The sequence below is a fragment of the Triturus cristatus genome, chromosome 10 (genome assembly GCF_964204655.1).
Source record: "Triturus cristatus chromosome 10, aTriCri1.1, whole genome shotgun sequence".
In the NCBI taxonomy this organism is placed as follows: domain Eukaryota; kingdom Metazoa; phylum Chordata; class Amphibia; order Caudata; family Salamandridae; genus Triturus; species Triturus cristatus.
The window spans coordinates 1,224,677,391-1,224,692,866 of NC_140593.1; the positions used below are offsets into that span (position 1 = coordinate 1,224,677,391).

Sequence of the window (15,476 nt, forward strand, 5' to 3'; positions counted from 1 at the left end):
CGGAAGCCTCGACGTCGACGGAGACAGTTCAGATGTCACCAGACTAGCAGCCTTCGAGCCCGAAGGGCCGCCTCTCGACGCCGACTTACTTTTGCGCGGCGGAGACTCTTGATGGTGGGATGAATCCCTTGACGCCGAAGTTCTCTGCCTCTTCGCCGGCATCCTCGACGTCGACGGCGAACCTCTTGGACTCCTGGTCTTCTTGGAGCCCGGGGAGCTGGTATGTCGCCGTTTCTGTACTTGCGTAGCTGAAGAAGGTGGTCTTGATGAGGAATGCTCGCCTTCACGACGGCTTCGTTCCTTCTCCAGTCTTGCATGCAGTTTAATGCGCTCTCTGTCCCTCAGAGTGCGCTTTGAGAACTTCTGGCAGTGGGGACACTGGTCAGGATCGTGTTTTGATGGTAAACACACAATACACACCGAGTGTGGATCCACCAGTGCCATTTTATTACCACAAGAAGGGCATTTCCTAAATAAAGGAGACATTCTGACTGGAAAAAAATTGGAAAATTCACTGGAACCAGCAGAATTAGCCCTTATAAGCCAGAAAACGTCGAAAAAAGCTAGAAAAAGCTGTAATTCAAAATTTCAGTCAAAAAACTGAAGAGCTCAAGCTCCAGGATCCTCACAGAAGGAGCCGGAAAAAAGAACTGGCCCAACTGTCACCTGTAGTGCATCATGGGAGCAGGGGGTCACGGGCAGGCCTTAAAGGCACGGTCCCCCTACTCTAATGCCTTAAAGGCAAGGTGTCAGTTTTCTTGGATTCTTGATACTCTACTGCAGCCTACTGGCGAATGCCTACAATTACATGTTGCTTTATGGCAATAAAGCAGTGCTGTGTTATAATTTGCCTGATGCTTCCTTTTTTCCTTACGGGTTACGGGGGCACTACTATGCAAAAATATGTAATTTACAGCATTGCCATGTTTTGAACATTATTAGGCTGCATTTATATGTTTTCACATATGTATATATATATATATTTATATATATGTATTTTCTATATGCTCCGGGATCCCGCACATGGGCGGGGATTATTCATAGATTATGACTATTGATGAGTATCCCCTGGATGAGAACCTGAAAATGAACACAGGTGGCATTGAGACAGGGCTGCATTATTTACTACAGGCCAGAACACTAGCTCTTTCCAGATCACTTTGATACTTGGAGTAGCAGCACTAGCTACCGCTTTCAATGAATTAATTTAGTTAAGGAGCGCATAATTATAAATGACCTGTTATTAAGCCCTCCTGTCGCTTTCTGGACTCCACTCCTAGCTGGGGAGAATAATATTTTCATATCTTGGCAAATTTCAATATATTGAAAACTGTAGGTCAGGATTTGTCACACAGCAAACAAGACTAGGCCACTCGGAAAGTTATTGCATTTGAAAATTATATTTGTGAATCCGGATGTGCTCTGGTTCCATTCTTCTTTTTCACTCGATAAAATGATGTGATAATAGCTCAAGGCGGTAAAACAAATACAACTACCAACCTAGCCTCATCTGGAACACGAAGAATGGCCCATCTCAGAGCTGATGAGAGGCTAGACTAGACTAATTAAATCCCCATGACTATATCAAGTTCTGGTAGACGGGCAAAGCCATTTTTAACATCAAACCTAGCTTCTCGTTACATTCTTTGTGATTTTCCTACTCCATATGTTAAAATTCTGACTTACAACATGTTTGGTTGAATGGTTACCAAACAACAATAATAATTTTAACCAACATTTTCCTAGCTGTCTTCTTCAGGACATAAAATAGTTTGACCATCTCTAGAGGATCATTATACTTACCACCAGGGGAGACAACACCTCGTCGCTCCCTGCCAGTGGAGTAGCCAGACAGTGCAGAACCAGACGTGGGAGAGAAAAGGGATCCAGACAGCCCAGAGATCTGAGAGTCATCAGGGCTCAGGAAGCGTTGGGCCGGCCCATAGCCGTTGCAGCAGTCATATGGGTTGTGCTGAGCAAAGCCGGAGGAAGAGCTTGGACTCTGAGGACCAAAGGAAGTGGTTCCGTTGCTAAAGTTCTTGCTGGAACGGTTAGCGTCTAAACACCCAGTGTTGCTGTGATGAGTCTTCACATCTGGGGACAGAAAAAATGAAATTGTATCTGAAGAACACACAGCTCCTTTTTAACGCCTCCTCTGGGCAGATGCAAAAACATTCATTTACTTCTGTGCCTGACTAAAGAAGCACTTTGTATCAAGGGCACAAGTCTGGCTCCAACACTGGTAAATGTTGTAGGATAGATTTTGCATATTTGAATTTCTTAAATGCTTTATGATACACTTTTTTGTTAGCAGCATTTATCTAGCACATTTCTGCCATCCTAAGGCCTTGTAACGCTCTCAACATACTTGTAGACTTCCTCGCTGAACAGTTACATTGGTCAGGTAGCTTCTTGTGGGCGTGTGTAAGGATGGCTCTGTTCTGTGCGGTGCTTGGTGAGGTCTTCAGTAGTTTCATGCAGGCCCCCTCTGTACAACTATGGTTTCTATGGACGCATAAAGTTTTGCAGTTGTGTGTGTAGTGTCTGAGAAAGTAAATAATGGCACTTTGCGGTTTCTCTTGCTTTACAAGTGTGAATGTTTGTCTTTGCCCGGTGGGTATTGCTTTTGTTAATAGGCCCACAATTCTCAGCTGCACAGGTGTGGTACTGTGTTCCTGGGATTAAGGTACATGTGAACATGTGGTTCTGCGGAATCTGTGGGTGACCGTATGTGTGCAGTGATTCTTAGTATAGGGTTTAGCCGCATGCCATATACAGGACTACTTATCTCTGAGGTGAGGAAAACTCTATCCAAGATCTCTCAGTGAACAGAGAGAGATTTGAGGAGTGAGTTGTGGGATGTGGGTGTATGTGGGAAAGATTGAGAAGGCCCACCACACAGATATGGTGGTCATTATTCCTCAGCATCTTACCTCTACGGGCTGGGCTTTTATCACAACGCGATGGTTTAGTGACCAAAAGCACTGGGAGGTGAAACACCACCAAGAAAAGTCAGGGAAAATGAATGTTTCTCCCTCAGAAAATGTTGTAAAAAATTGAGAAAACTTTCTAAGATGTCAAATGAACCTAAAACCAAGAATCCTTTGGTGTTTTTAGCTAAAAAGAGCTTAAAACAAAGCAGGATCGTGTTGAGGATCTTTCTAACAGAGGTGAAACAGGCAAAGTGTCCAACTGACACCCTCCCGGCTATGACAGGATAGTTCAGTCTTCCAAGATTCATAAAGGGGCGTGGTTTAATTCCTACGGTATGTGTGCTTTGCAGTGGGGCACTATTTACTGGTTTTCCTTACCACGGTTTTCTAGTAGGTGTTTTCAGCCAAATGTACTATTTTTCCTATATCTTGGCTAATTGGTAAAAGAACAAAATGAAAAAAACAGTAAATACTGCAGTTTGTGGCATATCTGCTGTTTAAGTGGAAACAATATAAAAAGTTGTGATCCCTGGTGTTGCATAAGTGTTGAAATAATCTACTTTCATGAATATCAGAGAGAATACCTTAGTGAAGAACCCTGGTACTGGGGGCTATGAATAAAGCACTTTTTCTACCGTTTGCATTAAAGACACTTAAGTGCTTGGATAGAAAGCTCGTGTGAAAGGTTCTAGCTTGCTCTATGTTTACAAAGTGCTATGTTTTTTGCATTAAAGGCTCTGTCTCTTTCACTCTGTTTGCAATACGCTTTAGGTATATTGTGCATTAGAGGAAGTGTGACTTTATCTTTTTAGAATGTACTGGGTATTTGCTTTAAACGTGTACGTCTTTCTGTGTGATTCTAAAGTGCCCACTACGTTTCAGTTTATTCTAAAGATTCTTGGCTGCCTTGCCTTTACAAATGGTTCATGATACAAATTATAAGTAAGGTGCAATGTGCATGTGATGGTGCAAATTCACTCACGCCATCATTTTTCCCCAAACCATCATTGTCTTGACTATAGGCTGGGCCTTACATTCTCCCTTGTGTTCCTCATTCGAGCCTGGCACTTGCTGAGGCGGACATGTGTGGGACGCAGAGGGGCATGGATGGGCAGAATGGAGTGGCAGCAGGCCATCTGCTGGCATCTCTGAAGCCAGTTTCCCATGCTCGTCTTCCCCAAGGCACTCCAGTCTCTGGAGATCCTTCAGCCGTTCCTCGAGAAGCTTGCTTTGGCGTTTCTTTTTCCGTTTTAACTTCTTGTGCTTATTCTTCGACACTTTACCATTCTGTGAAAACAACAGAGATGCTATGGAACAAGGCAAACGTAGGGCAAGAACATGTGAAAAGAGGCCTAGAGCGGGGAGACAATGCGTAGTTTGGAGCAATGCAAAAAGTGCTAAGATTAGTTGATACTTAAGGAGGCTTATCATGAGAGGTGCGGACACTCACATAAGTGATGCTTTAGACAGCATGAAAGAAACATAGCTTGCCACACAAGATGTGTGTCGGATGGTGTGTTACAAGAGGTCCTTAAGACACACAATATGTATCTATTCAATTTATGTAGCATGCAAATACCATGTAGTGCCCTGGTGCAAAAATAGCTTAAAAGTGATTACGTAGCGAAAAGCCAATTTTTGAATGAATTCCAACATTTTATATGGTTGCACATGGGAAGTTAGTTCCAAGTATTACATGTCTGGTAGGAAAATAAATCGTCAGCATGCTGGATACCTTAACCTTTGGAGCAGCTGTCAGAGTACAGGGTGTAGCTGATCTAAGCACACAGGATGTTTGAGTGAACTGAAAAAGTCCAGAAAGCTTTCCGGGACAGGGAGCATTGAAAATGTTACTTACCCTGTAAGCATCCATTCTTAGCTTGTAGTGGAGTAGATTACGATGCTCTGCATACTCCTGTAATCTTGTTAGGCTCCGACATTTGTAAGTTGTTTTTCTTAAAAGAAGACTCAAGTCACAGGATGCAATGTGTCCCCTCCCTTTGTGAGCAATGTGCATGGGCACAGCCCCATGTTCGACTGTTTTCACACAGCTGTTGAGGGCATGAATGCAGTGGCGAGTGAAGGTGGTTTGGTGACATTGCGTATTGTTAGTGTAAGAAAGTTGGTGACGAAAGGAGAGATCTTTAGCAGACACAGGTTCCGAGGAGGCGGATGGCAGCATGTGAATCTACAGCACTACACGCTACAAACAGATGCTTTAACGGTTGGTAACATTTTCTGTTCATAGTATATGTGGCTGTAGATATACACGCTCTGCATAGACTGTACCCTATAAGTGGGAGCTAGCCCGTGAACAGTGCAGATGTCTTGAGTGAGGTTCTTAGGACTGTCTAGCCAACCATAGCCTGCTGACGGGCTAGGATATCCACACAAAAATATTTGGTAAACATGTTGGGTTCACCAGATGGCTGCTTTGCATATGTCAGCTAACGGGATATTGCCCAAAAAGGCCATGGTTGCTCCTTTTATGTGGGAGGACTGAGCCCTGGGGAAAGAGGTAGGGTTATTTTCGCTTTATGATAGCACGTCTTGATGCACTTTAATATCCACTTTGCTGTGCACGCCTCCAAGACTTGATAGTCCTTGTGGGGTTTTGCAAACGCCACAAAGAGCTGGTCAGACTTGCGGCAGGGCTTAGTCCTACTGATGTAGTATGAGAGCCCACTCAACATCTAGAGTATGAAGGGCTGACTCTGGTACAGAGTCTGGCTGCAGAAAGAAGAGTGGGCGCTCTATAGTCTGAGGTGGAAATGGGGTGCTACCTTTAGGAGAAACTGAGGATTAGTTCCAAAACAACCCTGTCTCTGTGAACCTGAATTAAAGGCTCCTGAATGTAAGTGCCTGCAGCTCACTGACGCCTCTGGCAGAAGTGATGGCTATGAGGAAAGCCACTTTCCAAGAGAGGAACTGAATAGGGCAAGAGTGCAGGGATTGGAAGTGGGGACCCATGAGCCTGGTGAACACAAAATAAAGATACCGTGCAGGCGTAGGGTGCGCTCCAAGAGGCATGCTCATCTTGAGGCCCCCCTCCTTGTATGCATTGATGACATTGATCCTACATTAAGAAAAATGCTCCCTGTTTTGCATAAAGGCGGCAATAGCGGCAAGGTGTAGACGAATAAAGTTGTAAACGAGTCCTGCCTTTTGCAGGTACAAGAGACTGCAGATGATATACTGGAGGGGGGCATCAGAGGGTCCAGTTGTTAGGGGACGCAACAGGGGGACAAGCCTTTTCCACTTCGTGGCTTAACATGGTCAGGCAGCGAGTCTGCTGGCCTCACGGAGGATAGTTATGCACTCCTGTGGGAGACTGAGATAGCCAAACTCTGAGACCTTAGGTGCCAGATTTCCAGGTTAAGCTGTCTGGGGTCTGGTGCCCAATTTGGTCTTGATTCTGTGCGAGAAGGCCCAATCTTCTGGGGGGCTTTTCGTGTGGGCTGATGGAAACCTCAAGGAGCTCTGAATATCAAGACTGCCTCGCCCAAGTGGGAGCCTCTAGGATGAGATGCTCCTCTCAGTTCACAGACAGCAGGTCCAGTCCTCTTCTGTTCTTCCTGCGGTCCAGGAGTGTTCTGAAGTGGGTGCCTGGAGGTGTCACCTTTATGCCTGTCGGGGCAAGGGTAACTTTGTAAAAGTTACTTTTCCTTTAATACTTATTTAAAAAGTCTGACTTCACCACTGAATTCGATTTTTAAAAACATTTTTCTAGCTATTCCCATTCTCGAGACATTTTTACTCTGGTTTTGTACACAGGACAGCTAGGCTACAGAGAAAAAAAAAGTTTTTGGGTGCTAATCACCAAGTATATATGAATTTCTATATGTCCTACTGTGAAATACCATGCACCTGCTTTGTGGACAATAAGGTCTACATAACGGTGACCTATTAATATTTAAAAGGGAGGTTTTGAGCTGTCAAAAGGGTTTATTTCGATAGGCTGAATTGCAGTTTTACTCTTCTACAGTCAGGCTACGCTGGCAGGCCTGGACCTACGTCTGCACTGCCCCTCTAGTGGATGGCCCAATGAGTGATGCAGACTACCAGAGGAATTCAACTTTCAAGCCATGACTACACTTTGTACTACATAAAAGGAACTTCTGGGCAATTTAAATAGGCCAATGAGGAGTATGCCAATTCGACCATGCTAACAGGAAGGCAGAGGCACCCACCTTACTACTGGTTAGCAGGGGTAAAGGACACAGAGTTCTACAAAAGGTCAAAAATCCAGGGTGAGCAAGCAGAAAAGGAGGATTTCCTACAGTCATGTCGTCTAGTTGCCCGTCCACCCACCCTCCCCCCCGCATGAGAAACATATGTCCGTGGTTGTTGTCACCTAGGGAAGGGCCCATCCTGCAACAGTTGTTGCTGTTCCACCACTGCAGAGTGATGAACGCTGACCTTCACCAACACTAGATCCTCCCAATGACCCTCTGCTGGTGACCATTGCGCCGACAGGCACTCCTGCAACGGGTGCATGTGAAGCAGGCATCGGCAGGGTCAGATTGGTAACGCGGGCACTCGGGCAATGCCAGAGGGGCCAGTATCTGAATTCCAGCTGTGGGCTGCTTTTTTCAGTAGCCTGGGGGGCCGATTTGGGCGGTTTCTGCGTTGCTCGATGCCGCCAGTGGGCGCCTGCGTGGCTTTTCAGGAGGCAGATGGGCATCCATTACCTTCTTTTTATCAACAAACAGAGGTGTCACTCCCTTTCTCTCGCAAGGCTGGCCCATTAATATAAGCATATTGAGCCGGGGCCTGAGCAAAAGTGGCCTCAATTGTTTTCAGGTGTGTTTAACCAGTGTGAACTAATCCGTGCATTTCTCTCCACAGGCCAGAGCTGAAAAATAAAACGGTAATAAAGTCTATTTATTACCAATTAATTTTTCTGCAAACATACTTTAAAAGACTCTTTGGCCGGCCGTCTTATGACAGCCAGCCAGTCATGTGCACTTTAAAGTTCTCTACCCTAGCTGCCTTAGACAGCTGGGTTAGGGAAGTGCAGGCTTTCAGTGCACTTAGAGAGCAGTTTTCTGGTCCCTCGTTGGAGCCTGCCTGGAAAAGAGACGACTGTTGGAGGACGTCATGTCAGGCCTCAAGGTAAGTATTTTTTTTCCAGTCCACATCCCCCCACCACCCTTGGTACATGACAGCCACCACTGGTAGACAGGGGAACACGAGTACCACCCCTCCTTAGATAAGAAGTTACCACCGGCAGGGACTTTATGAACACCCTTGGGGCAACCCCGAATAGTACTACTTTGAATTGGTGGTGCTGTCCACTTAAAGGGGAGGTAGCACCAGTGGCAAGGGTGGATAAGTATGTGAAAGCAGGCATCGCTGAGGTCTAACTCCAGTATGTAGCCGCCTTGCTGGAGCTAACAATGGAATTCTGCAGGTTTGTCATAACGAAGTGATAGAAAAGGATGCATTTATTGAGGGGCCTGAGGTCCAAGATTGGCCTGTAAGAAGTGTTCGCCTTGGGAATGGGGATAGGGGACGCCCTCCCTATTGCTCCCATGAAAAGAAGCACTTTTACGTCTTCCTAGAGAAGGCAAAGATGTTCTCTGTTGAGGGTATGAGTGCAGGGTGGGATGTTAGGGGTGTTTGGGAGAGTTCGACAGTAGCCGTGATGGAATACCATGAGAACCCAATGGTCTGAGGCGATTTCTTTCCCGTGGGGGAGGAAATCTTACATTCTCTCCCAGGCACGCGATTCACGATTGGGGGGAGATGGGGCAAGTCAGTGTTTGGAGATGGAGGCCTCTTTAATAGGGCATCTTCTACCTCTTCTCTTGTTATTGCCCCTTTAGGTACCTTTGATGTAGCACAAGACTGATGTTGCTTCGGACAGCAGTAGGGAGTAGTCGAGGGAAAGTGTCCTTACCTCCGCCTCTAGGTTGCCGCCTCTGAGAGGAGCCCTTAGTAGTGGATGTTTGAAGGGCACTCATTGATGTCGGCACCCACTGATGTCGGTGTCCCTGATGTTCTCAGCACCTCATCAACCTGTGGCCCAAATAGATATTCCCCATCACATGGGAGATTGCGTTTGGACAGCCTGCTTAAACGTCGAGATGGAAAGCAAGGCATGGCATCTGAGGAGGACACTAATAGTAACCCCTGGGAGGCTGTGTCTGCAGCATCAAGGGCACAATAGACACTGGCATTAGAGATTATTTTGTCTTGAAACCACTTCCTGACCTCAGGGAGGTTGGTTAACCTGCTCCTACATCTACTCCCACTGGGAGGTGTCACAGCGGCAGAGGAGCCCTTCCGAGTTGGCTATATGCCAGTGAGTAACCTCACAAACGGACACCCTTTTGCCCACTGTGTCAAGGTTCTTGCTCTCTATGGCAGACAAGGGGCATCGCCTACATCCTGAGCGGAGGCTCATTTACGGGCCGTGTGTCGGGGGTTCAGTTTATGGCCTGTGATGTAGAAAGGGTCCATGGCAGGGGAGGGGCTTACATTTCTTCTCCGCCCTTGCACTCACAGGCTCCTTAAATGTCTCACAGGTGAATTTAAGCATTCCCTTGAGCATGGGCAGAAACTGCACCATCCACTCTGATTTAGAGTTTCTCAATGAGGAAGTCCTCTTCCTCATCGTGGACGCTCATGTCCATCTTGTGGAAGGCGGGTGCCCATTGGATGACCTTATGATATTCTGTAGTATTATCAGGGGGAGATGCTCTGATGGAGTAGGGATCGAAGTATGGACCACCTTGGGATCAACCTCAGTCGCTTCATGGGTCATCTGTAGGCTATGCCTCAAAGGGCGTATCATAGCGATCAGCAGGGCCAAAGGGGCTGACTCAGTCGGAAAAGGAGCGTGGAAACCTCTCAGAGGATACTGGCGGAGTCAATGGGGGTTGTGCGTGCGTGAGCACTTCCATGGTGGTAGTGGAGATGGGGACTAAGGGGAGGGTCTTGTTTCTATGTCTCTTGGGCATCGGATCCGGATGGGCTTCTGGTGTGAGTTCCTCCTCGAAGGAAAGCCTCCTTTTTGAGGCACAGTCTTTCCTTGCTTCGTTTGAGATAATTTGGCCAACATTTTCACTGCGATGGGATAAATAAACAGGTGCGTCTAACTCCTGCTTGGCTCCATTCTAAATGATATAAGGGAGGGCAAGGCCCTAATGTGAGAAGGAAAAAGATTCCACATCTTGATCATGTATGTTGAAAAACTTCTTCCACCCCAGTTCATACTTCTGAAACTGGGAACCACTACTTTTTTTGGACCCAGAAGGTTCATACCATATAAAGGCCTCCTTCAAAAATTCAGGGCCGATAGCATCCAGTGCCTTATAGACTATGCAGAGGGGCCTAAGCTTGATAAGATTCCTAACTGACAACCAATGAAGCTTGCGGATTGCACATGAAACTGATTTAAATTTGGGAATTCCCAAAAGGAGCTTAGTTGCAGCATTTTGCAAGGCTTGTCATTTATTAAGATATTGTTCCGGCATACTTAAATGCAAACCATTGCGATAGTCCACTTTTGATAGGCCTAACGCCGTTATTACTGTTTTTGTGCATCTAATGGAATATAGGGAATAATGTTTTTAATCATCCTTATGGTGTAAAACGAGGATGAAAGAACTAAACAGACCTGGTTTCAGTTTGTCACGAATAAGATCTCCTAAATGTTTTGCCTCTCTCACTGGAATGGGAAGGGATCCCAGTTCCTCCGGCCACCAGGATGGGGGCCACACAGAAGTAGAGTTTCCAAAAAGGATCACCTCTGTTTTTCCAGAATTAAACTTTAGACAGTTTGAACAAGTTACTTACCTTCGGTAACGATGTATCTGTAAGAAACATTAGTTAGTTAAATTCCTCACTTTAGAATAGCCCCAGGCGGCAGGCTGGATCCGGAAAGATTTTTCGTCAGCAATCCCCTTGCGCGTCGCTAGGCGTCGTCTGCGGCTCCACGTCCGTCATCGGAGTACTTGGACGCCGCACTCGCGCGCGGACTTCAGTTCTTGTACATAGCTTTCCGCGCCAGGAACGCAGAGCCATGCAAGAGACCGACACTGGTGCCAAAAAAGTCTAGGGCCCTGAAAAGGATAACCTTAACCCTAGATGTCGGTTCGCAGAACGGGGAGGATGGGTGGGTCGGTGAGGAATCTAACTAACTAATGTTTCTTACAGATACATCGTTACCGAAGGTAAGTAATTTGTTTATCTGAAAGAAACACGTTAGTTAGATTCCTCACCTTAGAATAGATACCCCAGCAATACCAACCCCGGTGGTGGGTCTGCGAACCAAGATCACACCAGAAAGCCCTGGAGAACAGAACGGTCAAAGAAGCCGTCTCTACGGACTTGGCTGTCCAGGCAATAATGCTTAGCAAACGTGTGCAGCGAAGCCCACGTTGCCGCCTGAAAAATGTCCTGCAAGGGGACTCCCCGACCCAGGGCAGTTGTCGCCGCCGTGGCCCGAGTGGAATGGGCCCTCAGCCCAACGGGAGGTTCCTTTTTAGCTAAGGAGTAACAAGCTTTGATGCACAAAACGACCCAACGAGAGATGGTCCCCTTGTTCACCGCCCGCCCCTTCTTAGCGCCCACGTAGCCAACGAAGAGTTGGTCATCCACCCGGAACGGTTTTGTGCGGTCCAGATAGTAGGAGAGCGCATGTTTTGGGTCCAGACGGTGGAGCCTCTCTTCCTCTTTCAAAGGAGATGCGGAGGCGGAAAGAAGGTGGGCAGCGTAACAGACTGCCCGATGTGAAAGGTAGTCACAACCTTAGGAAGGAAGGAAGGACGAGTGCGGAGCACAACCTTGTCCGGATGGATAGAAAGGAAAGGAGGCTTAGAAGAGAGAGCCCGGAGCTCACTCACCCTTCTAGCAGAGGTGATGGCTACAAGGAAAGCAGTCTTAGACGAAGAGGACAATTATGAAGTGGCTCAAAGGGAGCGCACATCATATATGTCAAGACCAGATTCAAATCCCACTGAGGCATTACGAAAGGGGCAGGAGGAAACATGTGAGTAATGCCCTTAAGGAATCGAGAAACAACAGGGGATTTGAAAAGAGAAGGCTGATCAGGAAGCCGGAGGAAGGCAGAGATAGCAGAAAGATAACCTTTAAGAGTGCCCAGAGCAGAGCCCTGCTGGGCCAAAGAAAGAAGGAAGAGAAGAACCTCAGAAAGAGGGGCGGAAAGGGGATCCACAGCCTGCGCTGTGCACCATGGCACAAATTTATTCCACCTACAGGTGTATACCGTTTTAGTGGAGGGACGCCTGGCTGCCAGAATCACATCGCAGACTTCAGGAGGCAAGTCAAATGGCATCAACTGTCGCCGCTCAATCTCCACGCATGAAGGTGGAGACTGGACAGGTTCGGGTGGAGGACCGTCCCCTGCTGCTGCGACAGAAGGTCCTCCTGAAGAGGCAGTCGTATCGGAGGATCGATTGACAGACTGAGTAGCTCGGGATACCAGTACCTTCGTGCCCAATCCGGAGCCACCAAGAGGACTTGGGCCCGGTCGCGCCTGATCTTCTTCAGCACTCTGGGCAGAAGTGGTATAGGCGGAAAGGCGTACAACAGACCGCAACTCCACTAGTGATGAAAAGTGTCCCCGAGCGAGTGCCGCCTTGGAAAACTCCAACGCGCAGAACTGCTGACATTGCGTGTTCTCTTCGGTGGCGAATAGATCTAACCAAGGCTCTCCCCACTGCCGAAAGAGGCCTTGCGCCACGTCCGAGTTGAGATGCCATTCGTGATCCATCATGCACCGGCGGCTGAGTTCGTCTGCTCTGGCGTTCAGAGAACCCACCAGATGTTGAACCACCAGGGTGATGCCCTGATGTTCCAGCCATGTCCAGAGGCGCAAGCCTCCTGACAAAGGGTCCACGACCCCACCCCACCCTGTTTGTTGCAATACCACATGGCGGTGGTGTTGTCCGTGAACACCTGCACCACACTTCCCCGGACAACAGGAAGGAAAGCCTTCAGTGCAAGTCGGAGCGCTCTCAGCTCCAAAAGGTTGATATGGAGCCGAGAGACCAGAGTCCTCTGATCTCCGCCTCCCCCATGTGGCCCCCCATCCCAGGAGAGACGCATCCGTCACCACTACGTGCTCTGGGTGGGGTAGGGAGAGGGATCTGCCGCTGACCCAATCGTGGTTTGTGAGCCACCACTGCAACTGTCGTGCAGTGCCCTCCGAGATCAAGACCTGGTCGGACAGGTTGCCCCGATGCTGGGCCCACTGAAACTTCAGGTCCCACTGCAGAGCCCGCATTCGCCAACAGGATGCAGGAGGCCATCAGACCCAGAAGCCGCAGCACCAACCTGACCGAAACCCGGGATAGAGGCTGAAAGATGGGAATCAGAGCCTGAATATCCCGGACCCACTGCTCCAGAGGATAAGCCCAGAACTGCGCCGAGCCAGACCCGCCCCGATGAAAAGGAGCTTCTGGGAGGGACTCAGATGCGAATTCGGCACGTTGACGGAGAACCCCAGCAAAAGCAGGAGGTCGGCCGTAGTCTGAAGGTGGGAGACGACTTGCTGGGGCGAGCCCGCCTTTAACAGCCAGTCGTCGAGATAGGGGAAGACTGGAAACCCTGATCTGCGCAGATGAGCTGCGACCACCACCATCACTTTCGTGAACACCCGAGGGGCACTGGTGAGGCCAAAGGGGAGCACCGTGAACTGAAAATGCTCCTGACCCACCGTGAACCGCAGGTAACGCCGGTGGGCCGGCAGGACGGGAATGTGAAAATAAGCGCCCTGCAAGTCCAACGCTACCATCCAGTCTCCTGGATCCAGGGCAGCCAGAACACGAGCTAGGGTAAGCATCTTGAACCTCTCCTTCCGGAGGAAGGCGTTGACGCTCCGGAGGTCCAAGATAGGACGTAGGCCCCCTTTGCCCTTCTTGGGAACCAGAAAGTAGTGGGAATAGCAACCACGACCTACTTCTGGACCAGGAACGCGCTCGACGGCCCCCTTGGCCAAGAGGGCTGCAACTTCCTCCCGTAGAAGATTCAAGTGATCCCCCGACATGCGGTGGCACTGCGGTGGCATGGCTGAAGGGATTGTCTCAAAGGGGTGGGAGTAGCCCCTGCGGAAGATTTGCAGCACCCACCTGTCCGACGTGATGGAACGCCAGTGGAGCAGGTGATTGGGAACTCTGCCTCCCAATGGCGTGGAATGGGCCTGAAAGCACGGACTAGGAGGGCTTTGAGGCGGATGCTTCCGGGTTTGATGTGGACTGACCGGCACGTTGACCCCCGGTACCACCTCGGCGGAATCCACGTCCGTGACCGCGTGCAGGTTGGTTCTGCGGCCGGTGGCTAGGCGGACGTGAGGGGCGCCCCTTCCTTGGCCACGAAAGGGACGAAAGGCGGAAGTTTGCGGTCGCGGCCCCGAGAGGCCCAAGGACTTGGCCGTAGCCCGGGAGTCCTTGAAGCGCACCAGCGCACTATCCGCCTTTTCACCAAAAAGGCGAGTGCCATCAAAGGGCATATCCATGAGGGTGCCCTGAGAAAGGCGTGGACCGCAGCCAGGCGTGGCGACGCAGCGCCACCGTGGTTGACATCGCCCTACCCAGCGAGTCCGTAGTGTCTAGTCCACACCGAATAGCATGTCGTGCTGCATCCCGCCCGTCGGCAAGAGCCTGGGCGAGCCGCGTCCGGGCCTCCTCCGGACACAGGGGCAGCACGTTCTCCACCGTATCCCACAGAGAGTGAGAATAACGGTCCAAGAGGCAAGCGGTGTTCAAGGACCGCAGTCCCAAACTAAGGGAAGAGAACTGCTTCTTACCGAACTGTTCCAGCCTCTTGGATCACCGATCCGGGGGAGCGGACGGGAAGGAGGATTGGGAAGTAGAGGCCTGGATAATGAGGCTCGCGGGCGTGGGGTGTTGAGACAGAAAACTGGGGTCGCCCGGAGCAGGGCAGTGGCGCCGGGCCACGTTCCGATCCACAGGAGGTACTGTGGAGGGCTTGGACCAGGTGCCCTTCAGAACGTCCACTAGTGCCTCATTGAACTGCAGCAGAGGCTCCAAGGTGCTTGCTGACGGTTGAAGCACTTCAGTGAGGAGGTTAGTCCTCAAGGCCACAGCAGGCAGCTCCAGCCCAAGGGCTTCGGCCGCCTTGCGCAGCACCATGGAAAATGCAGCACCTTTCTCCGAAGCCACAGTCGGAGGAGAGATGAAACCAGTGTCCGGGGAGGTGTCCAGACCACTGGCATCCCCCAGCTCATCTGCCCAGTCCTGAGATAAGTTGGCCTGCATGGCCAGAGGGTCCTCAGACCCCTCCCAGTCGCCCCCGTCATCCGATTCCTGATAAACAGGGGGAATAATCGGAGCCAGACGGTAGATGAAATTGTCATCCATCGGCACCGGACGGCGCCGCAGCGGCGCCGGGCTTGGCCCGGGGCTGAACCGGGGGTGGAACCGGTGTCAGCGCCGGAGGCGTCGTGAGGTCGACCGGCACTGACTGAGATCCAGGCCTGGATCCCACGGAGACCTGCGGCGTCGGGACCGAAGTCGACGACGCCGCCGGAGCCGCCGGCTCGCTAGGTCACCC

The 15,476-nt window shown here is 49.7% G+C and overlaps 1 protein-coding gene across 4 annotated transcripts in view; it reads right to left on the reverse strand.

The window, feature by feature from the left end:
• The window catches only part of SRPK3 (SRSF protein kinase 3), a 192,186-nt gene that overhangs the window by 44,885 nt on the left and 131,825 nt on the right, over positions 1-15,476 (reverse strand). For all 4 annotated transcript variants that reach the window (XM_085629782.1, XM_085629785.1, XM_085629783.1 and 1 more), the window contains 2 exons: positions 3,968-4,220; positions 1,804-2,094 (listed from right to left, as the gene is read on the reverse strand). In XM_085629782.1, coding sequence (XP_085485908.1) covers positions 1,804-2,094; positions 3,968-4,220 — 544 coding nt within the window. The remainder of the gene's footprint in view (positions 1-1,803; positions 2,095-3,967; positions 4,221-15,476) is intronic.